This window comes from Gallus gallus, chromosome 1 (assembly GCF_016699485.2).
Source record: "Gallus gallus isolate bGalGal1 chromosome 1, bGalGal1.mat.broiler.GRCg7b, whole genome shotgun sequence".
Lineage (NCBI taxonomy): Eukaryota > Metazoa > Chordata > Aves > Galliformes > Phasianidae > Gallus > Gallus gallus.
Window position 1 is genome coordinate 109502947 of NC_052532.1, and position 26490 is coordinate 109529436.

General features: G+C 42.2%; 1 protein-coding gene across 2 annotated transcripts; it reads left to right on the plus strand.

The window, feature by feature from the left end:
* The first annotated feature begins 1209 nt into the window (after positions 1-1209).
* On the plus strand, positions 1210-25653 carry UBASH3A (ubiquitin associated and SH3 domain containing A). Of its 2 annotated transcripts, none has more exons than NM_001321557.2 (14): positions 1210-1386; positions 5200-5253; positions 5832-6018; positions 7159-7357; positions 8892-9061; positions 9939-10147; positions 11042-11168; positions 12380-12488; positions 13247-13369; positions 14003-14095; positions 15228-15372; positions 17257-17363; positions 17779-17885; positions 18752-25653. In NM_001321557.2, the coding sequence occupies exons 1-14, from the start codon at positions 1274-1276 to the stop codon at positions 18887-18889; spliced, it is 1881 nt and encodes a 626-aa protein (NP_001308486.2). In that variant the 5' UTR covers positions 1210-1273; the 3' UTR covers positions 18890-25653. The 2 variants fall into 2 exon arrangements, with proteins under 2 accessions (NP_001308486.2, XP_004934641.2); XM_004934584.5 differs by having other exon boundaries at positions 1259-1386; positions 12389-12488; positions 18752-19631.
* Positions 25654-26490: the final 837 nt, after the last annotated feature.

Here is a 26490-nt window from a genome sequence, read left to right on the forward strand (position 1 = left end):
CTCTGTAAATACTCAAAAGTAGCCCTAATTTAGCTTGCAGTAAATAGAGAGATGTTGCTGAAGGGAGGGTGGAGGGAAGAAGGAGGAAGAGAGCTGAAGTAAAAGGTCGTGGTAGTGTAAATGAAACAAGGCTCCTTAGAGACCGTGGAAGAAATGAAGGTTTTCCATGAAAACACTTCTCTGGATCTTCCTGCAGTGAGGGAAACTGATCAGTCCCTTCACTGTGCAGGATTGAAGCTGGCACTTACAAAGGACAGAGCACAACATCACCTTCTTGTTCACTGCTCACATCCAGGCAGTGCCATTTGAGTTTCTTGAATGCTCTCCTCACCGGGCTTCAGAGGTAAAAATTGGGAGAGGCAGCCCAGACTGCTGAGGTGCCCCAAAGAGAACTTCAGCCAAGAAGGAGATAGTGATGGCTTTTTTCTTGAGAGCAGCAGCTCTAGAGACCCTTTCATTCCCATCCTTCCTGGATAACAGTGGTACCCTCAGCAGGGATAGCCCAGGTCAGGGAAAGCTGCCTCTGCCATTTTGCCTGCTCTGACCACCCTGGAGTCCCGGGGATAGGCCAGATCTACTTTTTGAAGTCTCCATTAGTAGGACAGCACTACCAGGAAGCACGGGCCTCACTGGGCTGCCTCTCTGAACTGCTCCGAGCACAGACCCAGAGCATTGTGTCTAGATGGGGTTCCTGGTTTGTCCTTGTACTGTTGTACTACTATACTACTGTACTACTATAGTTGTACTACTTGTCAGCAGGTGGACTATGGCTGCGGCCACAAGGGGGTCCAAGTACAGCTGAGGCTGGAGAATATGAACGCTGAGCCCAAGAGGAATGAGTTCAGCATACAAAATAACTTCTTATATGGTGCAGGAGGTCCCCTCCCTCTCCAGTAGAAGCTGAGGTGGATATCTTGGCTTCCAGAAGAGAACTTAAAATTAAGAGCTAAGAGATCCACTCTCAGATTGTTAAGCAAGTCCACCCTGACTCTTACATTTTTCCTTGGACAACGCGTCTTGTTCTACTAGGGCAGATGGGAACAGCCTGCAGATACTTTTGCTTTTTTAACTGCTTTAAAACAAAAACTCAAAGACACACAGGTTATGAAAACAGGATGTCAGCTTTTGTCAGAGAAGATCACAAGAAGTTTGAGGGTTTTTTTTATTTTAGCTGCCTCTTTCTCTTTCTTTCTCTCTCATTTTCTTGCTCCCTCCCTCCTCCCCCTCCTAATTTCTGTCAGCGCTGAGCACAGCTAGAGGGAGAGAGGAGGAGATGGCGGTGGCTGAGACACAGCTGTATGCAAAGGTGTCCAACAAACACAGGAGCAAAAGCCCCTCTGTGCTCCTCGAGTCTCTCCTGGCCAAAGGATTCCCAGCTCACATCGCGTGAGTAATGTTTTCAGCTGCTTTTGTACAGTGAGAGGTATTTCTTGTATCTACTTAAATGCAGACAGCTTGCGTTTTCCATCAAGAGAACGTGCCGCTTCTTGGGGGTGATGTCTCCAAAGGAGGAACAGGTCTGTCTCACTCTGAATACCTTGTAGAGCACTGTGTATTGATCTTATTGCTAAAGCAACTTGTTCTGTATCCATTTCTAAAACTATTCTGTATATCTGAAGACACACGCTCTTCTGCACCTGGAGTTTGAGAGGCTTCACAATGAGTTAAGAAGTTGATATCTATAGTTCAGTCTTGGGATGAATCCTTCCATTTTTTTCTACTTACCACTGTTATTACAGAGGAACTAAATGTGGATGTAGCTTCTATACAAAATTTTTTTCAGACCTGGCAAAAAAAAAAGTTCTTGCTAGGTTTCATTGCAGGTGACTGTTTTAAAAGGGTAAGCTTTCCTTAACAAGATGCCACACGAGTCTGTCCTTTTTTCTTTTTGTCCAAAAAATGAATCTTGTTTCAAAAGCATGTCCTACCTGGAAAATGTCAGGCCCTGTCCTTGGCAGCTCCATCTGAGGGAGGATGAACTGGTGGCAGCACTTCCAATTGAGTTAATAAAAACTCAATTACTTGAGTTAATAAAAACTCAGTTAATAAAAACTTGTTAATAAAAACTCAGTTACTTGGTGGTAACTTCCTTCCCCAGATATGGCTCTGGTCAGAAAGAGAGGTTTGCAGGTTTTACAGAGCATCAGCAAACTTCTGAAGGGAATGTCTGGACTATGTGGTGGCAGTCAGTTTTGCCATGGACTTATGACTGAAGAAAATAAGTCCTTTTATTAAAATGTCAAAGAAGTTCTCATATAAGTGTTTGAAAAAGGATATCAGTATCTCTGTAACCTCCATTTTGATACTAGATTGAAAATTAAACAAGTTGATCAGGCTCAATTTTTTAGGAACACCTGGTGCTTAGTGAAACATCTTTAGATGTGCGCACAGTTTACAGGGAAGCTGTGGGTTCCTTATTCCTGGTTATGCCCAGTGGAATTTTAGCTGTGGAGCTTCAAATCTGTCTTGTCATTTCTCTAGTAGATAGTATAAGTATGGTCACCCCAAAATAAGGTCTAGTTTTTATTCTGTATATTATGTTCTTCAAATTGCCTTCAAAACATTTTCTCCGATGATTGACTTGGCTTTGTGCTTTCTAGGTCAAAATCAAGAGATAGTGAACAAAGTGCAATGCAGGTCAACATAAAACGGCAGAAAGACGGAAAGCACTTTATTTATTTGTTTGTTGGCCCTTACAGACTTCAACACATTGAAAATTTGGACTGTAGTTTATAAAACCTTGTAGCTGTTTCTGTAGGTCTTGGCTTCAGACATAAAAGAAAGTTCTGAAAAATTGCTCTTTTGTGACATCCTAGCCTACGAAAAATAAGGCTTGTTGGAAATATTAGGAAATCCTTTGTAATGTAGGACCATCATGCAAAAGCAACATTTTCAGAAAGAACACAAATACTTGAGGATAGAGCCTACCAGCAGATGAGCATAATGAATATCTCATGCTTTGATAGAACTGCAATGTGATTGCTGTTTTCGGCTTTAGGAAAGAACCAGCTTATTCTCCCTGTAAATATATTATATTTCATGCAAATTTTAAATGATTTATTCCTATTGTTTATTTGAAAGAATTAGGCATGTACAGAATTTATTGTATGCATTATCTTTTAACCTCCACTGCTCATCTTAGAAGCACAGGATGTCTAATTACATCCTAATGTTTTGATAACACTGAGGGCTAAGAAACCCTGCTGGAAAGCATCGTAATACCAACTTATACGATGGGATGAAAGATGGAAAGAGGCACAGAGAGGAGCGTGGGGGAGCAAGGAGATGATGCTGAGCATTGTGACAGGCCATAGCCTCAGGTCTCCAATTGTCTTATTACTTTTATGATTACACAGAGTCTATGTAAAGAAAAGCTGCTGTCCAGCTCTGCTTGTCTTTGGGGCTGTTTACAAAGAGCTTGTCTCCAAATGGGAGGAGCAGCATGGCATAAAGTGATAAAAGACTCACACTGAGTGTAGCAGTAGGTGACAAAGGCTGGCAGTTCTGGCCAAACAGCAGTAAGCATTTACATTCCAGCAGGGTATGACAGGAAAAGCTGCATGGGGAGCACAACGAAAACACAAGTTGTTCATGTTTGATAGAGAAGGGAGAGTCAGCAGGGAGGCAGAAAAAAAAAAAAAAGAAGACAGGTCACAGAGGAAACAGGGTCACTTTGATCAACTAGCTCATTGTTTTGGGATTGATTTGGCCATGGTAGTCAATTTTAATTTTAGAGAAGAGAAAGGTAGAAGGTAGAGCTTGAGCGGAAAGACTCAAGTTATCATCTTCAGCTGTGCTGAACCTCCACTAAGAAGCCAAGTATGGTTTGCATGTGCACATATACATATTTCATCGTTTTTAACAAGCCCATATGTAGTTTTGCATTAGAAAGAAAAGTCTGGGAAGAAGCAACAACAGGAAGATTAAGACTTGCTCTTTAATGCACTTATGGTGCTCCAGTGCATGCACAGGTGCCATATGGATGGAGGGAAGATAAAACTCTGAGGTTTAGATTAAACAAATGGATGCCCTCAGGACACAGCAGTCAGAAAAGGTAACCTCCAGAAATAAGGAAGGATAAGCAGATGTGTAAATTGGCAGTTTTTCTTCCATTTCTACTGTCTATCATTCCCCTTCATGTCACTTCTGAGAAGTTTACAGGTGGATTGCAGGGCTGGAAATGAGGTTCATGGGTGCAGGTACTACTTAAACACTGGGAATCCTTCACCCTCCAAAAACTCAGCATTTACTCACAAAGACTCTGTCACATAAAGGATGTCAATGGCATTTTGAATGCTCTAGCTATTCTCCTCTCTCTGGTGACCAGGGATAGAACCTGTGGAAACTGAAACAGGGGAGGGTCAGGTTGGAGATTAGGAAAAGGTTCTTTATCAGAGGTTGGTGGGCATGGAACGGGCTGCTCCGGGCAGCAGTCACAGCCCCAAGAAGCTGGAGTTCAAGAAGTATCTGCACAATGCTCTCAGACACAGGGTTTGATTTTTGGATGGTCCCGTGTGGAGCCAGGAGTTGTACGTGATGACTGTTGTGTGTCCCTTCCAACTCAGGAGATTCTACGATTCTATGAAAAGGAAACATGAAACAAATTTGATCCCCAAGAATGTCAGTTGCATAAGAGGGGGAAAATTGAGATATTGTATGTTATCTCGGAATTAACTTGTGGCTTGGGTCTGGCTCTCTTCTGGGCCAAGGGAAATCCTCAGTCCAGAGTTTCAAACCCCAAATAAGTATGTTTTCTTTAGGTCGTATGTGTGAACTTGAATCTGGCACTTGAATCTGGGCTTCTCATTAATTATCCTATCAACAGAGCAAACCCTGTTCTTATAGCATGTGGAGGGAGAACTAAACCAACCCTAAGGAAACCCATTTAATCAGTAGGGGCGCTAAGAAACATCTCCAAAACGCATTCTGTGGAAAGGGCAGCTTACCAGTCTGTAAGGAATTAAAGACATGCAGTGGAGCAGACTGTCTGGAGGCCTTCAAGAACATTAATATGTGCTGGGAATAACCTTGTCATTATAGGTTAGGTTATTATAGATATACACTGTGGTGAAAAATAGAATCGGTTGTCACAGCATGTCCATTCTTTATTTTATTACAGTCATAGAAAACAATTTTAGTGTTTTCTGTTATTCTGATGAATCCACTTTGTTTTCATTTGGTTTGTGGCTTTTTTTCTAGGCAAAAAGCCTTGGTTGCTACTGGTCAAAAGTCAGTAGAAGATGCTGCAAAATGGTAAGCACCTGTGATTTCTAAGGAGTGCTTTCACATTAAAACTGACTAAAAATACTTGTTTGCATACTGATTCTGTTACTCAATTTGAAGTTCGCTGCTTTTAAAGACCTTGCATATGAGTTTTGTTTGTTTGTTTGTATTTCATTTTAGTTCATCAGAGAAAGAAATAATTGTATTTACACTAATTCTGGGAAGTAAGGTTATTTGAAGAAGGTCTGGGGTAAATCAAGAGCTGGGGAGCAAAGAGACTCCTGGGCAGAAGAAACTACTTTTACCACAGTGATGTCTCACAGGACTGGGGGACTGGCTGCTCTGGGCAGACATCTGTCCCCAGTTTTAAGCCTCCTTCTTAATTATGGGCTACTCACTGCAATAGGGCTATAGTATCTGAGCTGTGATCGTGTGCATGCATGGGGCATTGCCAGACAGGCATTCAGAGCTATGTCACAGTAAATGTTCTCCCTGTCTCAGCACGGTGCTTGTGTCTCGTGGGACCTCATGGTGCACACCCAAGGAAGCAAAGAAAAGAAGAGTAGGTGGCTCACATGCTTTCTCTGTGTGACATATTTTGATTTCAGGTTGCACTCTCACTGCAACGATCCCTCTTTGGATGATCCAATCCCCCAGGAGTATGCTCTTTATTTGTGCCCCACTGGCCACTTGTATAACTGCCTGCAAGAGTTTTGGAAGGAGAGCAAGCGCCAGTGCGGGAAGAACAGAGCCCATGAGATTTTCCCTCACATCACACTCTGTGACTTCTTCACGGTAAGGCACAAAAAGTGACTACTGGTGGAACTGGACAATGTGACAAGTCCAGGCCAACAGGCTACTGCTATGGTACCATTGCTATAGAGCAGCTGCACAAAATAATTCTGTAAATCATACCGTGATGTGAAATCATGCTGCTGAGCATAACGAAAATACAAGCATTTTGTTGCAAAATATAGAATAGTGTGGTGCCCTGCAGCCATTCGTCACAATTATGCAAACCAAAAAACATTAATAACAAATGCTGTGCTCTTGAGAAGTGTCGAGTTTAAAGGCCTGACCCTGGCAGAGACGCCTGAATCGTAAACCTCACCTCACACACCTCAGCTCTGTTTCAGGTAGTATGTTTCTAGGGATAAATGCACACCCTCTAGTGCTATTCTATGTTGCTCAGCTGTCAGTGATAGCTGACCCGGTTGCTTCCCATATAGGATGTGAGACTCACTGCCCTGCTCCCACCTCTACCTCCCAGCCCAACCTCTCCTGTTTCCTGACACCCTGCATCTCCTGCACCTGAAAGGAGCAAATAGCTCTGCTAAGGAAAAAAAAAAAACGTAGTGGGGAACTGGATTATCATTAATGTCTGTGACTTTGGCTGGATGGCACAAATTCCATCTTTTTCTATTTACTTCTTAAATTGTTTAATTGACACTTTTTTTGTGGAAGCATGGCTTTGTACAGTCCTTTAATTTGGTGTATTTAGGGGACAAAAGATTACAAAGATTACACAGATTCCTTATTGACTTTCCTATGTGCGTTGTTCAGCTCTTAGATTTTTTTTTACCGGAGCAAAGGACTGTAGGATAACAATAATAAAAATTCTTCCTTAGAGCTGAAGAGAGAAGTCATGATCTCTGTCTCATTTCAGATTATTTCAGATGGTAAAATCTTTTGTTTTTTCTTCCTTCACTTAACAGTAAAAGACCCCATCTCCTATTACAGCGTCAAGACACTGCTGATCAAGCTGCCCAATATTAATAAATTTAATACCAGGTATTTCAGGCATGTTTATGGGTGTGTTATCATTCTCAGGAAGTAATGCCCACTCTGTTCTCTGGTGTAACTTTACAAGACAGGCTGCCACAGTGGCTGTTGATCTTATTGGGTAAAGGATGCCCTTCCTTTGTTTTCTTTCAGTGTGAAGACCAGAAAGTGGAGTTACTGTATGACATCTTAAAGAGAATCTGCAACAGCTTTGCACAGAGATTTCCACCAACTATTTCCCTATCACTACACTCATCCACCAGCTACCTTGGTTTCTTTGTTGGTGACAGCGACGCAAATGTCCTCAAAGAGTTTGCTGTGGCCTTCTCTTCAGAGGCTTCAGCCCTGGCAGGTGGGATCAACATCAGAGGGAAAATGAGTGGGCTGTTGTGCAAATGCTTAGGCACAATAATGAAACCATCTCCCATGTCTCCACAGCAGTGTAGCAGATGTTTTACTGCTGGCAAGCACATTTTCCTCCTACAGATTCAAAAACAGTGTGGCTAGAGGAGCTTGATTTCAACTTTGAAGACATGCTGCTTTTGTCTAGGAGGTTTTTGTTGAACTCTATGGACAAAAAAAAAAAAAAGAAAAACAGTAGAAGTCTTCATAAATGTATTCTTCTTTAGGAAACCCAGGCAAAGGTTTTATCTGGCAATATCTTTCAAGCAGCAATCCCTTAAAACAATATGAGATCTTTGTTTTCCGGGCACTTATGCTGTGCTGCTCACAATGGGTTTTGAAATGACCAGAGGGTTATTCCATTTTGAGCTGTTACAGAGTAATTTCTGTGGGATTGGCTTCATCGGGTTTGTTATTATCTGGTTTTCTTTCCTTTACTTTTCTTATATCGGCCCACAAGCTGAAATGTCTGTCAGTGTAACTTGAGAGGCCATGAGGATCAGGATATATACGATAGAAAGAGGTCTACTCTACTCCTAAATACCCCTAGACCTCTGTACCCAACCTCTACTTTGTCTTTTCTTCATCAAGGACCAGTGCCATGATTGTGTGAGGACAGAAACAAAAGAGAAAATACATGTTTGGAGGAAATAAACCAAACCATAACCATATCCAGTTCTCTGTGTCATATGCAGCCTAGGAAAGACAGACTTTTCCACCTTGGGGATATTCAACTCTCTGTGGCCAGGCTGAGGAGAAAGGCAGAAATGAAAAAGCAAAGAAATGCAGCCCATCAGGCCTGGGTTTTCCCTCGTGCTCACATAAGTCTGTCTCCTGAATCTGAGTCACCCATCTCCTTTCAGTGGTTGTGTGGCAGCTGGGGATCTCCCGCACCCCCAGAATTGTTCATCTGAGGCACAGCAAGGGCAAACAATTTTTTACACTCATACCACCAGTGGGTCAAGCGCTTTTTACATTCACAGTTGTCAGGGTAATAAATACAATAAGGAAATGCAGAAGCATATTTTAAACCAAGCTTACGGAACTAAGGAAGGGAGACCTCTGTAACCTCCTAGGAGCAGGCACGTACTTCCAGACACTGGTGCAACAAGCACCATCTAAACACTTCCCATGACACTGGGAAACTTCAGCCATCAGTGGAGACTGAAATGCCACAGCCCTTGGATAGGTTGGTCTGGGAAAGACAAATTCTATACGTCAGACTGGGAAAGGAATTCCAACAGTTTGTTTTTCCTCTCAGTTTAAGCCAAGGCTCCAATTCAGTCCAGATTTCTGAATTATTTTGGCATGAATAAAGCCATGACATCCGGTAAAATAATTATTTAATAAGACTATGGTCTACTCGTCTACTAATTGCAAAGATATTTCCTGAATCATGCAAAGCATGCAGGATAAAAAAAAAAAAAAAGCTTTAAACGGCCTTCACGGTAAGTCATGATGTAAGTTGGTTGCTTTATTCCTAGACTGTCACGTGAAGCCCTGCCTAAAGCAGCTCCACCTTACCTTGGCTCACAAGTTCTGTCCTCACCACCAGAAGACTTTGGAGCAACTCGCCAAATACATTAACCCAGAGGAGACCTGCCACTGGGTAGCTGCTCTCTACTCAAGGGACATGCGTTTTGTGCACTACCAGGTACTGTCACTGGGTTTCTTAAATTTCTGGGTCTGTAGATAGAATATTTCCTGCAGTCATCTTGTTTGTTTTGTTTTGTTTTCCGTGGAGAAAATCAGTACATGCACAGTACAGAGTTCAAAATGTATGGCTGCTTCAAATATCTCTTTAGGCTGAAAAAACTGTATTGTTCAGTCTATAGGAGATATGTTTACGGTTACCTGCTTGACCTGCATGTCAGCAAGATACAATTTCAAACTGCAGCAGAAGAACTCATCTTACAATGAGCTATGAGAAAATAAAAGAGACAGGAAATGATGACCTTTGAACATTTCCTTGTCAAATCACTTCTCGGAAGTATAATTCCATTCAGCAGAACAAGTGCGGGGTTTTTTTGTATTGTTCAGCAATGATGAAAAAGGCACAGGTTAAACATCAGTGAGCAGGGCACAGTTCTCCCCGGTCAACTTCAGTTTACCATATTCTTAGTTTAAAACAGCCAATATTTTTCCAGTTTTCATGTCCAAATTTAAACTACAGAATGATGAACAACTGCTATTTATTTTTTTTTTTATCCAGACCAGTACATTGTTTTGTTTTGAATCTCATATTTTGACTTGAGAGAGCTGCAAGTACTCACTGAAATAGCTGATAATTCTTTTGCTGAGTCTGCTTTCAAATATGCCACACTAATTACAGGAAAAAAAAAAAGTAATATTACAAATTTTTACTATTTTTACACTCACTGCATATTTATTGTTATCTGTCTGCTGAAGTACCAAGTCAGAGCAAGATGCAGTGTGGGAAATGGTGCTGATGGCAGTGGCTGCCACAGGTTTAGCATGTCCCCTGCATGCTGCAGCCCTTCCAGCCTGACCCAGCTCTGTCCTTCCACCAGACACTGCGGGCTCTCTTCCAGTACAAGCCCCAGAATATTGATGAGCTGATGATCAACGCTGGGGACTTCATCTACGTCAACCCAACGCAGCAGTCCGAAGTCAGCGAAGGCTGGGTCATCGGGACCTCGCACCAGACTGGGTGCAGGGGTTTTCTTCCTGAAAACTACACAGAGAGAGCCAACGAGTCAGACACGTGGGTTAAGCACAGGTTGGTTGTGGTCCACTCTGCAGGAGATGGGGTTTCATGGTGCTGGGGTTTTATGCAGCTGCTGTTCCTCCTTGCTGCTGGGAGAGTGCTGGAAGTGAGGTGAGCAGAGGGGACCTTGGTGTCTGGGTGGGAAAATGGAATTACTTAACGAGAAGTGATAGAACACATGCACATGGAAACCTGGAGTCCAGCTGCTCAAAGGATAGCCTTTCTGTGCTCTTGAATAACCTGACGCACAGAATCACAGAATGATTTGGGTTGGAAAGGACCCTAAAGCCACCCAGCTCCAACCCTCTCCCATGGACAGGGCTGCCACCTGTCAGATCAGGCTGCCCAGGACCCCATCCAACCTGCCCCTTAGTGCCTCTAGTGTTTCTTCTTTCGTCTCATTTCAGAAGGTAGCAAAACCAACTTGAAATTAAATGAATTAAACCATGCAAATCTTACTTCACCACCTTGTGCTCACTCTTGCTTTGTCAATTGAACCTTTATCAGCAGGGCATCTCACTGACTTCCTGTGTGGCAAATGATTCTTCTAGTTTAGAGCTATTTTTTCTAAGAGATATAGATTTTATTCACACTGAGCCCTTAGAGGCTCAGTGACCTCACCTCAAATTGGTGACAACCAGCTAGTTTTTACTGCTTGAAGCCCAAACTTCAGAAAAGTTACACCCAATATATGTCATCAGTTCACATAATTTTACTCTTATTTTTACTAGGCAGATTAGAGCTTGAACAAAGTGATAAAACGGATTGCATGTGTGTGAAAGACATTGAATGGAATATTGAATCGTGGTTATCACATGCCTATGGACAAAATCCGGACTTAAAAATCTCTTCTATTTTTGTGTGTGCCCATATGTTGTGTGTGCACTGCTTCTGCTTCTTCTACAGGGAATATGCTTTTGTGCCAGCTTCAAAATTTTCCACCCAATCCACAAATGAACCTAATGTTAAGCTGAATGAAGAATTCCGTAATCCTGTTATGTCAAGGAGTGTAACTGATGTCCTTTCACTTCAGGTAGTTGGGATTTTATTTCTTATCTTCGCCATGTAGTTGTGCATGACATGCTATTAAGTAAAAGCATGTATTAAATTAATACTATCTTCCTGGTTCTCCTTAACATGATCATGTTATGTTGTAATGAATATATGTAGCATATGCATACATTGCACGTGTATTTACAGTACCATATCTCATAAATATTTTGTAGTATATGTAATGTATACTTGCCATCTTTCACAAAAAACTAACTTTTGCAAGAGCCACATGTCCTTCCACCAGCTCATGTCTGCTCTTTAACCCCTTATGTTGCTCAGATCCATGGCAGAGCCACTGCTTGCCCTGGGGAACACGTTTTGCAGATGTGCATGTCTTCAGTCTAGGAGTTTCCCCAGCCTCTGAGCACCTCCCAGGCAGAATACTGAGACCACAAAACCTTAAACTCTGATCTCATAGCAGTTCATTAGTGCCTTACGGCAGAAATGCAGCAGTATTTAGCAAAATACATGAATATATATCTCATACCACTTCTTAAGAATTCCCTTCTCTGTTACTGAAGATAGGCATCACTAACCTTGGTGTTGCAACAATAATACTGTGATGAGTTGCTCTTTAAAAAGTTTTAAAGCTTTTGAGCCATTCTTCCTTATCTTTATCTGTCTACATTCATTGTAAACTAACTCCTACATACTTAGAACATATTTGTAGACTTGTACAGACTAACGGAAAACAAGGGCTCAGATGAGACCTGGGCTCACTAATGACTTGACCATACACTGTTGGAAAGATGTAAAATCTCTGTTTTCATTTGGAAAAAAAGGATTAGATTGATGTTAGAAAAGAATATTATGACTCAAATTAGCTAGCTACTTTCCCTTTTTGTTTATACCAACTACACAATACGTACTAATGTAACTCCTTCCCACAGTGGAATTAAAAGATTTATCAGCGCTACCTTTCACTAGAATAATCACCGAATTTAAATCTAACCTGTAGCCCATGAAGATCAGAGATATTCTTCATTTGCTTTCAACAGAGAGCTAGTCACACTTATTTTTGTCCTAAATATTCTAGTCCATTTTATCAATTTCATTCTCTCCCCCTCTGTGGTTGTTATTATTCTCTTGGGACAGCCGTGCTGGTCCTTGCTCTATTAGACAGCATCCAGAAATCATGACTTTTCATGCAGGTTGTATATAATATTGTAATGGAAAGTAATTTTTATATAGCTTTCTCAGAACACCAGTCTGCGAAGGGGTGTGCTGGTGATGCGCCATGGGGAAAGAGTTGATCAGGTCTTCGGGAAATCCTGGCTTCAACAGTGCTTAACTGCAAATGGTAAGTAATACAATGGGAGCTTCTGAGCAAACCTGAGCCAAAACTTCTTTACCCCAGTAACAACTAAAGGGGATACAGGCTTCTACCTGTAGATGTAAATGCTGACACAGAAGAGTGAATAATGATGCACAGTCAGGCACAACCATTCTTTGGCCTGTACCTAACCATCATCATGTCATAGAATCATAGAATCCTTAGAATTGAAAGAGACCGTTATAGGCCATGTAGCCCAACTCCCCTGCAATGAAAAGGGATATCTACATGTAGACTAGGTTGCTCAGAGCCTGGCCCAGCCTGGCCTTTGTGACCTGCTGTCCTTTATGTTTGTTTTGGATAAACACCACACAACAAACAGTGCTCTTTAATGATTCATACATGTCGCTGACAGAAGCACAAAACATAAGATCTCTACCATTAGTTACTCAAATGACCCGGTTGGGGCTTATCAGACACCTCCACCTTTCTGTGCTCTCTCTCCTCCACTCCCTTGTTTTGCTCCTTTGGAGCTTGCAGAAGAGGTGTTATTTTGTTAGGACAGTTGATTTCCCAAGTCAGTGTTGTGAACTTAAGTGATCTCTTTGAGGTAATTAGTAGTCACTGGGGTTTTTAACAGGGCTCCAACCTGTTTTTATTTGCCAGCAGAAATATAATTCTGGGCTGAGAATTCAAAATGAATGGAGCCATTACAATGAAAGGCAGCCAGTGTGTTTTGTTGCTGCCTCCCTCACATCACAGCAAAATGTTCCACCTTGTTTTAGGAAAATACTACAGAGCAGACCTCAACTTTCCTTCCAGCCTACCAAAACGGAAAGACAGCGTGAAGCATTTTGAGCATGATCCTCCTTTATCTTCCTGCGGTGTTTTCCAGTCAAGACTTATAGGTAAGGTGGATAATATCCTACTGCAACTGTGTGGGTTTGGGAAGCAAACTTTCATCATCTGTCAAAGCTCACACTGGCTTAGTAGTAGAGAAACTTGCTAGCAGCATTGTTTGTGACAACCATTCTGGATGGACAACTGCTGCAAGAACTTGTTAAACAGTAAAATAGAGAGAGAGGCTGGTAGTTCATCTCGGAGACCAGTCTGCCAGTTCCTGGCCAAGATAGTTAAAAGAAGGAAACTGCAACGCTACCTGTGCCCTGCTGCACGTCTACAAGGGAGTAATATCTCATTCACTTGTCACCGAGGGAGGGGACTGGCTGGAGGACACAGCTTCATGGTCAGCAGCCTGTGGTCAGCTCATCACAGATAAAACTGCTGGCTGGGTGATATGGGTCAGTCTGACTCAGTTCGCTCACCAAACAAAGTTATTTCTGCACCCTGAGCATGCACGTCTGATGTTAACAATAGAAGTCCGGTGCAGATGTTTATCTGCCGTTGGCAGATTTTGAGACATTCTTCTGTAATTACCTTTCCAACACTTGGTCCCAGCTTTTTTTACTGAAACACTTTTGCAGTAGTTTCTCACTTAGTGTGATTAGTGAAACAGCACCTCACATTGCTGTTCCCACCAGGGGAAGCTCTGCTGGACCAGGAGGTGACTGTCAGCTACGTGTACTCATCACCCGCCCTACGCTGCATACAAACAGCCCAACATGTACTACAAGGTAAGGCATAAAAAATGGAAAGGTCTTTGTCAAACTTCCATTAAGTCACTGGGGGTAGCCAGCAGGCATTTGGCACTAGTGTGGCCACATCTCAAGTTCCGTGTTCAGATTTGGGCCCCTCACTACAAGAAAGACATCAAGGCCGTGGGGCATGTCCAGAGAAAGTCAGTGAAGCTGTGAAGGATCTGGAGCACAAGTCTGATGGGGAGCGGCTGAGGGAACTGGGGTTGTTCAGTCTGGAGAAGAGGAGGCTCAGGGCAGACCTTGTTGCTCTCTACAACCACCTGAAAGGAGGTTGGGGGGAGATGGGAGCTGGCCTCTTCTCCCAGGTAACAGTGATAGTAAGAGAAGTTATGGTGATAGTGACCTCAAGTGTGCCAGGGGAGGTCCAGGTTAGATATTAGGAACCATTTCTTCTCAGAAAGAGTGGTCAGGTGCTGGAATAGGCTGCCCAGGGACTAGATGATCTTTGTGGTCTTTCTGACTTTAATGATTCTGTGTACAACTCTGTGGTTATTTACTGTAAGCCATTCTCTCTTCTCACTGTTCCTCACCTCTCCCCTCTAATAGATCTGTGAAGGGTTCACAGTTCGTCATCATCCTTACATCTACAGTAGAATGAGTGTGCATTTCTTATGGGAAATGGTGCAATCCCATGACCTCTCTTGAGAATAATAAACAAAAGAATGTATCTTTTTACAACACAATTACATTTCTGATGCTGTAGAATGATTTATTGCCCCACAGAGGGTCACTGTACAAAATGTTATATAAAAATGAGTAAAAAAAGACATTTCCTTTATAAAGTTTATTCAGATTGAAACATTGCTGAGGTCTTCTGCTCACTTCTGTACTTTTAAGGTATCACAAGAGAACTCCAGAAATAACAACAACAATAGTAGCAATGTAGCTATAACATGATATAATAATAAAAATAGTGCAATTTTTTTTGTGCCCTAACATTAGTCAGACAAGAATATGTTGGCTTCATTCAAATAACATGATCCTCTTTTTTTCAGCAATAAGCAGTTTGTTTGGTTAATGAAAATAATACAGCAACCAAGGCAGAATGTACTGCCCAAATGTAACACTTTGAGTGTACCTTCTTAAGAAATACAGCTTGTCTTTGCAGGGCTTAAATTAGACCAAAAAGTCAAAATCAGGGTGGAACCAGGACTGTTTGAATGGACCAAGTGGGAAGCAAGCAAAGCAATTCCAAACTTTATGACTCTCACAGAACTGACAGAGGCTTCTTACAACATAGATACAAGTTACAGGTAATTTCTTCCTGTCCAGCTGTTAAAGCCAGTTCTTTCCCTGAGGTACCTCCTCCCTGTCTATATGTCATTAGGGACATTGCAAACAATGGATGATGCCAATCAAATTCAAGACTGCATGGTCTATTCCCAAAGATGCGCAGTCTTCTGTCTCATGGCAAGAGTCAGCTTTGTTGCTTTAACATGGAGACAGTACGGGCATTTTTAGAAATGGGCACACACTTGAAGCTTGCATACAGAATTAGCCTTGCCCTAGTGCTGCTTTCGTATCCATTGGGTTGAGAGAGGTGACCCACCCCAACATGAGCCAGCTGTCCTTGTGATCTGGGGGTGGGCAACAGGCCAGTTCATGCCAAATTCAGCTGGGGAGGGCATTGTTATGGTTTTGAGTGCAGCGAGGATTTTTTGGGGGCCCCCAGAGCTGAGAGAGGGGACTGATGCTATTTCTGAGCACTTGCAAACCACAGAGGAGCAGGAAATGATTGGGCTCCAATTTACCTAGCTGCTCACTGTGTGCTCTGGGTCTGCTCTGTGTGTGCAGTGCACAGCCAGCTCCAGGAAACTGCTCAGCTAAGAAAAATGAGCGTGTCTGAGGTGTCCCACGTGTGTAAGAAAGAGGGAAAGAAATTCCTCAGATCATAATGTATTTCTTACAGCCAAGTGAGCATCTCCATTTTAAACTTTGTGAAAGAATAAAATCTTCCCTTTTCATGGGTCATAGGTCGTTCTAAAGTTTTTCAGCAGTTTTTTCAATTTGAGGTCACTTTCCTCAAATTTCCACCCAGGACAGAGTGCAGGTGTAGAGCAGTGGGAAGTGGAGAGTTAAGCACTGCAGCAGTGCCAACTGCAACATTTAGGGCCCTTGCAGCTCACTCGGGTCCAGGCAAAAGCAGTCAGGATGAGCTGTAACCCTGCACATTTGATGCCACTTTCTTCCTGTCATGCACAGGGTTCAAAATCCTCTGGTTGCAGGGGCAGTTTTACCATATTCACTCACTTCAAGGGACAGCCTTCACCTGGGTCAAGTCCCGGATTGTTCCATCAGCAGACTTCACCTGGCCGGAATTCATATTAAATATGATTAACAATTAGCGTGGCCCTGCTACACAGTTTTGCCACTTATTTTCTACTTCTGCAGTTGTTCTGCTGTAATTGTGACATCAAACCTTACTACAATATATTAATCTAATCTCTCACCTGTCTATTCACTGAAAAAGGAGACTATCAAAATGGCAGGGCAGTTTTTTGTAGAAAGAAATAAACATTCTGGATTATGTCACAGCATGTGGCTAATCATATAATCATACTTGCCAGCCATGGCTGTGAACTTCTCTAGCTCTCAGATTCAGAGGATGATATGAAAAATAGGAGGTGAGTTTGAGGAGGCTGAATTCTGTTGCCAAGAATCCCTAATTTAAGCATCAGACAAGAAAAGCAAGGAAATTGTTGAGAGGCAGCAAATCACCGTTGTCCTGCTGACTATTTTGCTAGTCCCACAGCCCTGGGGAGGCTGGTAGGGCTCTCATCACTAGGAATTTGGCCTCCCCAGCTGCCTATCCTTGGCACCACCAGCCATGGTGAATCAAGGCACGGTAGGCTCTGCCATCTTTTCCCAAGTATGAACACAGATGGGGTCAAGGAAGCTCCTGGGAAACTTTAAACAACCTTCGCTGTAAACTAGGTGTTTTATTAAAGCATGGTTTTCCCTGCTTCTGGTGCTTTATCAACTACAAGATGTAGGCGTAAGATTTAACGTGAATCATTGAGGTATCGGTATGTCAGTCAAGTCAGCGGATAAACCCACATCCTTTTAACCAAGTGCCTCCTCTCATGTGTGCCCATTCATTCATCTAGATTAACACGTATTTCTGATTATATTGCCAGGGGAAACATCCCACTCTCTTCTCTGGTCCCGTCAGAAAGTTATGAGGAATATGTGAGCAGAAGCTCTGCAGTTATAAAAGAGATCGTCACTGCCTGCCCCAGCAAAGGTAAAAGTTTCAGATCTTTGCATATTCTGTCAGACACTTCCAGTATCAGGAATAGGCATGGGTTTGTCAACAGAAGCACATTTATCATGGATTATTTGTTTTGCACAGAGTTCAAGGTAGGCTTGTAGTTCTTGGCCTGGCCTGTACTAAGAGTCAAAATAAAGACAATTTATAGAATAGAAAAGAAAAAGCAAAATTAAATAGAAGACAGTAAAAAATTACAAGAGATCGGCATAAGAAAATTACTCTTCTGGAAAGCTGTTCGCTTAGTAAATACTTTTTCTCACTATCTGGCATGTCTGCAACACATCGGGCTTTTTCTGACCAGCACAGTACACCCTGCCACATTACCAAAGATGTCTGCAAAGTCAGACAACCCCCTAACTACCTTTCTTTTCTTACCATGGTGTTTCAGGTGTCATCCTCATTGTGGGGCATGGCTCTTCCTTGGCATCTTTCACCCGACCTCTGATAGGACTCCCTGCCAGGGACAGCAACGACTTTGCCCAGGTGGTCCGAAAGGTAAGAAGACTTTTTATTCAGCAGGCAGCTTTCTGTGTGTGTTTCAGCACTCTGGAGCTTTCCCAGGCAGTGAGACTTGTGTAACTGTATGTCAATACCATTGACGTTAGATCTCTCGGTACAAAGGGAATCTTTTGTAGTTTTAGCATAGAACTAGTGGTCAAGAGAAGAATTTTGTCCTGTTAAACAACATGTTAGGAGATTTTCATTCAGCTCCCATGAGAAGTCAGTATCAGGTAGCAGCTATGTGTGTGAGGTGCATGGAAACCTCTGCCTCTGGCATGAGCCTCGTAACTATAGAAGCAGGACTAGGAGCCTTCCCTCTCTTCCTCATAGTGTTATGAACATAAACTGCAGCTATATTCAGTAAGTGACTCTTTAATTGTACATTTTCAGGTCACTGCAAGTTCACAGCTTAAGTGCTCAGCTAAAGTGCAAAGCAGAGAAGGCTTTTCTTACCAGCTTCACAAGTGAGGCCTGCCCTTCAGAATTTGTTGTAGGGTTTTTTTGCTTGTTTTATTTATGTACTATCACCAGTGGCAGATTTTTTCACTCCAGTTTTCCTTATCATCTGCCTTGGTATTACTGAGAGGAGAATTCAGTCTTTAGACGTGTTTTTACTACCCACAGTTGATGCATAAGGAGTGAATACATATTGATTTTCAAATCCAAGTGTGAGCTCAAGGTGATGGCACAAGCTCAGCTATTGCACCACAGGAATCCAGCCTGTTTTCAGTTTGTTTCAAAAGTGGCAAAATGTTCCAGGCTCTGTCTTCAGAATGGTCTCAGAATCTGCTCTTCTGTTCTGCTGCAAAACCAAAGCAATGACCCTGCTAGTAACTGCTGCTTGTATCCTTCCTTCCTAGATCCCTTCTCTGGGCATGTGTTTCTGTGAAGAGCTCAAAGAGGAGAAGAAATGGCTGATGGTTAATCCTCCAGTGAAGACGTTAACTCATGGAGCAAATGCAGCATTTAACTGGAGAAACAGTATCATGGAAGATTAGAAGGCTAGCTTTGTCCTTGCAGCTGCCAAAAACGATGTGAAGATAGCTTATGGTACAGCACAGTCCAATGATTCATCTAGAAAAGTTAGAGTGGATGAGAGTTGTCCTCTCTGAGTAGTCAAAGCACAGAGAGCAGTTTGGTGCCTGAACTCTTCTTTTCAGTAACTGAGGAAAAAGAACATAAGACCTGTCATACAAGAGAGCAAATTCTACTGCTAAAGGCACTCTAGTAGACATTATTACAGCTTCCAAGACCAAAATACAGCCAGTTCACATGCAGTAAAAATTACTTGTTTCCTGCACTTGTATACTTTCAGTCAGGCAGAGAAACAGAGGCTGAAAAAAGCAATCTCCTACCCTGAGATATCAGCTCTACCTAAAGCCAGTTGGTTTCCTGTTGACTCCTCCAGTTCTGCGAGAGCACAGGAGGAGGGGAAATACCATACAGACAACATGTTTACCTCTGCTACAAAGCAGGTTCGTTTTCCACCACAGCAGTTCTCCCGCTCGGTGTTTCCACAGTGATCTGTGTTACAAAAAAAGGCTTTCCTCCAGAGAAAGTTGAACCAATTGCTTTAGTGTTACTGGGGCAAACAAAGATGCCCTCTGTTACTGTACTGGTAACAAAAGCTTGATGTGAGCAACTCTAACTGCTGAACTCTTCCTGAGATGACACTGGCAGGACAACAGCTATGCTGTGTACTGTTGTGTGCCGAATCATATAAATGGTGACACACTGACAGATGGGTTGTCTGACTGGTCTCTGTAGCTCTTTGCTTCATTATTTGTTTGATTAAAGTGTAGTCCCAATATTTTATGCACAAACAGGAGCATGCCTACACAGGGCAATGTTGAGCTTCTTTTCCAAATGATCCTCTCAGATAACTGCCTCTAGGAAAGCACAAGTTTTTCTTCGAAGGAAAGCAGATGATTTGAGGTTTCACTTTCTCTCTTTATATGACTAAAAAAAACAAAGGTCTCATTACCACTCTTCTTCTCCCTGTTCTTTCTTGGTAGGTCTATCTTGACATCTCTTTGCACTTGCGCCTATAGCATGGGGGCATGCAAGGGGAGTCCATCCAGCACACAGGATGTGGGGCATCCACCAAGCACCCTTAACAGTGGCCTGGAGACCTCCTGTCTCAGTCTTGCCCCTGAAATCATTCATTTTGGCCTCCCAGATCTGGCAAGGACGCTTGGACTCTTTTTTGTTGTTGTTGTTGTTTGTTTGTTTTTTAACAGCTTTGGACACCAAGGGGTCAGGAGTGGCATGGGATGAGGACCTGGCCCTGGGCATGTCATTCCCTGGTGCTTCCAGCTTGATTTCACCTGAAGCACCAGCTCCCACTTCATGGTTCTCCCATGGGATCTTCCTGTCTGTGAATGCTGCTGCTTTTAGTGAGATTTATTCTCATTTCACCAAGTGACTGCCATCTGTATCACAGGTGCCACTGGAGAATATGCGAGGCCAGAGCTGCCACTGCAGACTGAAGCCCAAATTCAGGGTGCAGAGAGTGGTGCCTGGGGCTCTGACTGGGTGTGCGTGGTGATGGCACTGGTGTGGGCTTCTGAACTGAGCTTTTTTCTAGGAATACAGCCTCCAGATGGAGAAATGGCTCTGTTTTAACGCATGGGAGCAGCTATACTTTGCTGCTATTTCACACTGCTATTGTCCCTCACCTCTGACAAGTTCCCTTTTGGCCTCAAAGACAGCTTTGCAGTCTGTGTCTCAGGCCTCAGCCCATCTGCAGTCCCTCCTCCCCGTGTGAAAAGAAATGCAGGCAAATGGCAAGCTGGGCCTTTCTCCTCCAGCATGACACATGCTTGTGCATGGCATAAGGGTCTTGTGTTCGGTGACGCTTCCACCTACACTGTTTGGAGCCAAATAAAAGCCCAGGTGAGGATAAGGATGGGCAGGAGCAATGGCAGTGCTCTCAGTTCATGTGACAGGGGAAAAAGCTCACTGCTGAAATGGCACGTGTACCTTCCTTTAGAACGATAAAACACAAAACATCTTTTCTCTCTTCATCCAGCAGCATCAGATCCATTTTCTGTGTGGCTCCACTGGAGCAGTGATCTGTAGGTACAGTGTCTTCCTGTTTCTTTGAACAGTTCTCTTGTGCTTTTAACACTGCATACAACATAGCAATGAAATACGGTATTCTGCTTTTCATGCCTCTCCACCTGCAGAATACTTCTAACAGCCAGTTTATTGCTCTCTAGCTCTGTTCATGTTACTAAGTTCCTATCTGAAACAAGTGTGTGCAGGCTGCTTGGCAGGGCCTTCCTTACAGGTGGGAGCATAGGGGAAGAATTCAACCAATTTACCCAATTCTGTGATGAGAGAGCCCACAGAGCATCCACAATCCCATTTGCGAACCAAATATGCTTGGTAGGAAGGTCGTTAAGACATCTGAACCAAAGAGAAAGACAGTGTATTGTTTTTCACCACATATGCACACCAAAACAATTTTAAATTTGGTGAATACAGTGAATTAAACCTCAGAGCATGTGGGAAAGAGGGTTTGGGGCCTTAAGCATTTTTCTTGTGGTGTTTTCTAAGCCACATACTGCACCACTGAGCCGATGAAGAGAAATGCTTTGTTGTAAAATACTCTTTAACTTATACAGACTTCTTTATTTCAACCATCCCAATAAACTGAACAGACTGAACAGGCAGCAGATATGGCAACCTGTATTCCAGGCTCAATGAAAGGGCAAGGACAAGCTCTTCTATCCACAAGCTCCCCTATTTGGGCTTTCCTGGGACCCCATATGAGCACAGACTCAAGTCCAAAAAACATTGTGTAGAATCAAAGCTGCAATCATATCTTTCTTCTACAACCCACAATCTAAGAATCTACTACAAGGATTCTTAGTTGTAATGACCGGTGCTCAGAAGAGAGACAGAATTCCTGATGGGATGCATTCGTCGTATGGAATAAATCGCCAAACACGGGTAAAATGAAGAAAATGCCCTCAGAAACTTTGAATATTTTTGTAGTAAGCAAAAGAAATGGAAAACCCCTTTACAGTTTCTTGATTTTTTATGCAGCTTCAAAATTAGATATTACCCCATTGTAATTTTCTTTAGTTGGATCTATTTCATTACAAAGTTGTATACTTGAACAGATAATTCTAGTCACACATAGAAGATCTGAATGTTTTGCTTATATCTTAAAAACTGAACACGTAAATTCTTTTGATAAAGATGTACAGTGAAGTTAATCTCTGGTGACACCTTGTGGGAAAAGAAAACCTCAGCCTTACATACCTACATAGGATCTTCAGGTGTGATTGAAGGATGGGGGAGGAGGGAAGCGACGCTTATTGCTTTTTTAACAAGAATGAGGAACATTCAATTAGTCACTCCTCCCGTGCTCTTTGAAAAGACAATAACAAAGAAATTCATCATTTAATAATGATTTTAAGCACACAACTTGGAGAGACACTCGAGTCCAGTTCTTCTGAAAAGCAGAAGAGCAAATCTGTGGTGTCTGTCCTGATTTTTCCGAAGCCCTTTGCCAGCACTGATATTTGTTCAAAGCAAATGTGAAAATCTGTCGACTCGGAACAGTAGTTATTTCTGTTCCCTTTGCACCATTTTAAGCCATCAAGCATTGATTAAAGCTGTGTCACGGTTTTATGATGACAAGCTGTCAGGTAGATTTCTGACTGTCTTGGAGGATTTATTACTGAAATACTCCAGAGCACAAGGACACTTTCTGAAAAGATTGTATGCAGCAGTTTTTGGTAGATCTGCCCTGGATCTTTTGGTGCTTTTTTTAAATGGATGATTAAAAATTAAAATGTTCGTGCCTCTTTGGACTTGGGAACAGCATAAAAGTTTTGAACAAACAGAACAACGTTCTCTGGTGCATAGGAAGGAATTAGAGAATCATTAGATTTTACAGTCCAGCTTTTTGTGGAGATCTGATACCTCTCAGGAAGGGTCTGGAGAGGCCAATTGACTCTAACAGCTGATTTAGGACTGTGTTCAGTGTCTATATCCTTCAGCAGTATTCTGGCTTTTAATCGTAAAATCAATGTAATTATTGTGTGAAGCTTGAGAAGCTGATAACTAGTCTTGGATTTGCAGTTCTCATTGTTTCCTCCATGTCTTGTGGAGGAAACTTCCTGGTGGGTCTTGCAGCCTCGCTCTTTCCCCAGGCACAGAACTTTGCTTGGGAAGCAAATTCCCAGTAGTCTGCTATGTTCAAAAGTAGCTTCAGCATCTTCTGGCAGCAGCAACTCATCTGTTCTCTTCCATTTCTGCAGTTCACAGAATCATAGAATCACAGAATGGTTTGGGTTGGAAGGGGCCTTTAAGATTGGAACAGCATAGGCTAGTAAGCCCACTAACCCATCTGCAAGGCCGTGTCTGCTGAAATGGATGTTTTCAGATCTCTTTCAGATCCTGTCAATCTGCTTTTGATTTTACCACTGTTTTTACTTAAGCTTCTGTACTGCCCAAAAGGGAGTCAACCGTCAATATTGTTGTCTGCATTCATTTGGTAGGTTTGCTATTTAACACAAACCTTCAAATCTGTGACCCCAATTAAGCAACGGGCCAGAACAGTTCGGATGACAAATTGAGAAAGCATTTAAAAGCTGTGGCAAAGACCAGAACGCCCCAGTCTCTTTTGTAAGAGGGCAGCATAGGAGCACACTCTCCATGTTGGCCTGGGAGCAAAGAAAGATAACTGGTAGGTTCATGGGTGCTTATCTCAGAGATCAGGCCCTGTGGATGACTTATGGGTCCATCCTACACCATTTTGTACTACCATGAGAAACTCTCAGGTTAAATAATTGACTTAGTGACTGTTTCTCCATGCTCTTTTCAGTTGGAGGGGAAAGAATCTGTGGGCTCCTGACAGAGGGAGCTCATGAGAGCTTTACTGTCCTGAGGCTGATGGGGTTGGAAAACAAGCCTGTACCCTTTACAACATTTCCCCAAATCTGGTGTAGTTCTTAGGAATGTCTTGTAGCACAAAGTCGGTGCTGAATACCTGTGTAGACATGGCCTCTGCATACTCCCATGGAGAAAACCTGTGCAAAACCTCCAGCTGGCATCTTCCTGGGCTTCCTTTACTCTTGGTAAGGAAACTCAGGATGCAGCCTCTCCTACCTCTCACAAAAAATAAAAATAGGAGCATGATGATAAAAAACATTCAACCCACTTCACGCAAAGGTGCCTCCTTAATGGAACTACTTGTGTAATTAAGCATTTGGAACACAAGAGCTTAAATCTGAAGCACTTCAGTGCTTGTATTTCACTGGAGAGGAAAAGCAAACAGAGATGCTGCTAACATTCAAATATTTTCTAATTCACAGCAGGGATTTATGTTGCAAATTTGTTTATGTAAATTCACCAATGCAGTTTTGACAGAACACATTTAAAATATAATGACTTTATTTCTGTCTTTTGGAGCTCATTTTACTCTAACTTCTTTAGTTGCTAAGACATTGTTTCCCAGGTGTCTTCTAGGTTTCTCTTGTTACCTGTGAGCTTGAACACTGAATAAATAATACAGTGCAATATAAAACATGAAATATAACCTATTATCAGTACCAACTCATTAAAAGTACCAACTTATTCAAAAGAAGCTTGCTGAAGCATCAGTCTTTTTGAAAAAAAATAGCAAGCTAGATGTATTTAAGAAATGGGGTTTTATGGTCACACAGAACTTGTGTGAGAAGTTGTTAATCTACATTGTGGTGTTCAATTTAACATCATCTGCTACACCAATGTACTTGAGGGAGGTTCAGAAATTGTACAGCACTTGAAAGTAATTGCGCTATTTTAACAGCCTCTGAAGAGTCATTTGTGTAAATGCCTCTGCCAGTGAAAATCTCTGTGATTCTGTAGGCTGGAAAATGCACTGTAAACAATTGCTCCCCTTCATGAATGGAGCCATGCCATGTATTCTGGATGGAAGAATCAGGAATGTGCTTACAAATAAAATTTCAGATTCTCTAGCTATCTGTGCTCTTCTGCAGGGCTAAAAGGCAAAACACCATCTTCTTTGCTGTAGTTTCACCCTTCACGTGCTCACATGGATTAGTAGTGATTTGTGCAGAGATCTTTGTGTCCGGGCCAAACGTGGATAAACACTCTCAGAACAATGCTGACATTTTGTCACTCTAGTTAATAACAGTGTCAGTTAGCTTGGTACTACTTGGTCAGAACAGCTTGGTACTAATGTGGCTACAGCATATGGACCTTTAGCTATTCCCTGCAAAGCACTCTAGTGTTCTTGGTGAATGTAAGAGTTAACACAGCAATGTGTGCGCTGCCTTTCTGTAGCCATGTCCTATTAAGTCTCTTAGGGAAACACGGTACAGGTAATCTCTTTGCTGAGACTACAGGCTGAATAGGGAAGGCTACCAAGACCCTTTCAAGAGGACATCACTTTTTGGGGCATGTATGTGGGTAAATTGTTGCAGTCTTTCAATAATTGAAGGGGGGCTCATAAGAAGAAGAGCAAGAAATCTTTTTCAAAGGCATGTAGTAATAGAACAAGGGATAATGGTTTAAAACTAAAAGAGAGTAGATTAAGATTAGACATAAGGAAGAAATTCCATATAAGGTACAGGCACAGGCTGCCCAGAGAAACTGCGGATGTCCCATCACTGGTACTGTTTGAGTTCAAGTTGGACGGGGCTCTTGGTAATCTGGTCTAGTGGAAGATGTCCCTGCCCACGGCAGGAGGGTTGGAACTAGATGGTCCTTCCAATTAAAACCATTTTTTGATTATAAGCAATTTCATGTATCCTTGAATTTTTTCCCCTAACATTTGATTTCTAACATTATTTCTAAGTCAGTAAGAGTCTCCAGGCCGAACATGTTTGAAAAGTAAATGGCCAGTTAAAAATAACAGAAAACAACAACAACAACAAAACACAGAATACCTTATTTTCACTGGTTAAAAAAAAATTTGGCCCTTGAAAAGAGAAAAAAAATAAGACCCCCTAGAATAGAGGAAAGATATTTGCTCAAATTCTACTGCGTGTGAAGGCTTTTGGGGACGGGAGAGGTCCACATACTGCAAGATTTCCCTCCTGCGGACCCTTAAACTTAAAGGCAGTTAGGATTTATAAAATTAGGCAGAAAGTATATTTCCTATAACTTGTGTCTATAGAACGTAGCATGCTGGAAAATGACTTGAATTTCCTCTGGATGAAGTGGATGAAAAAGGAGAAATTGAATGGCTTGGTGTGTTGTGTCTTTTTGTTTGTTTGATTGATTTATATATATATACACATATATATAAATTTTTTTTCCTCCCCATCTGTGAATGTAAAATAGGCATCTCTCTGAAGGAGTTTAAAATAGTTGCACTTTCAGGGACAGGTAGGTACGCTCCAGACTTTCCTGGCGTGAGATGAACTTGAGAACTCCAGGTGCCTTTTTAGCTGCAGTGAGCTCTCTTGGTGAGCTTCCTTCTTCACTGTGAAAAGAATCATATCTCTGGGGAAGATACAGCTCTGCAAGTGAAATACGACTGGGTTTTCTGATTCTTATACTCAGCACATTATTCAGGTCTCAAACATGACTACTATTGTCTTTCTTCTTTGCTGAAAAGTGAAGAGGCAGAAGG

Bases quoted from the DNA above. Each gene is read 5' to 3' on its own strand.
- UBASH3A (NM_001321557.2), top strand. From the start codon at position 1,274: ATGGCGGTGGCTGAGACACAGCTGTATGCAAAGGTGTCCAACAAACAC. The intron at 10,148-11,041 runs GTTGGTTGTGGT...CTTCTTCTACAG, and splicing joins GACACGTGGGTTAAGCACAG to GGAATATGCTTTTGTGCCAG. The intron at 12,489-13,246 runs GTAAGTAATACA...ACCTTGTTTTAG, and splicing joins ACAGTGCTTAACTGCAAATG to GAAAATACTACAGAGCAGAC.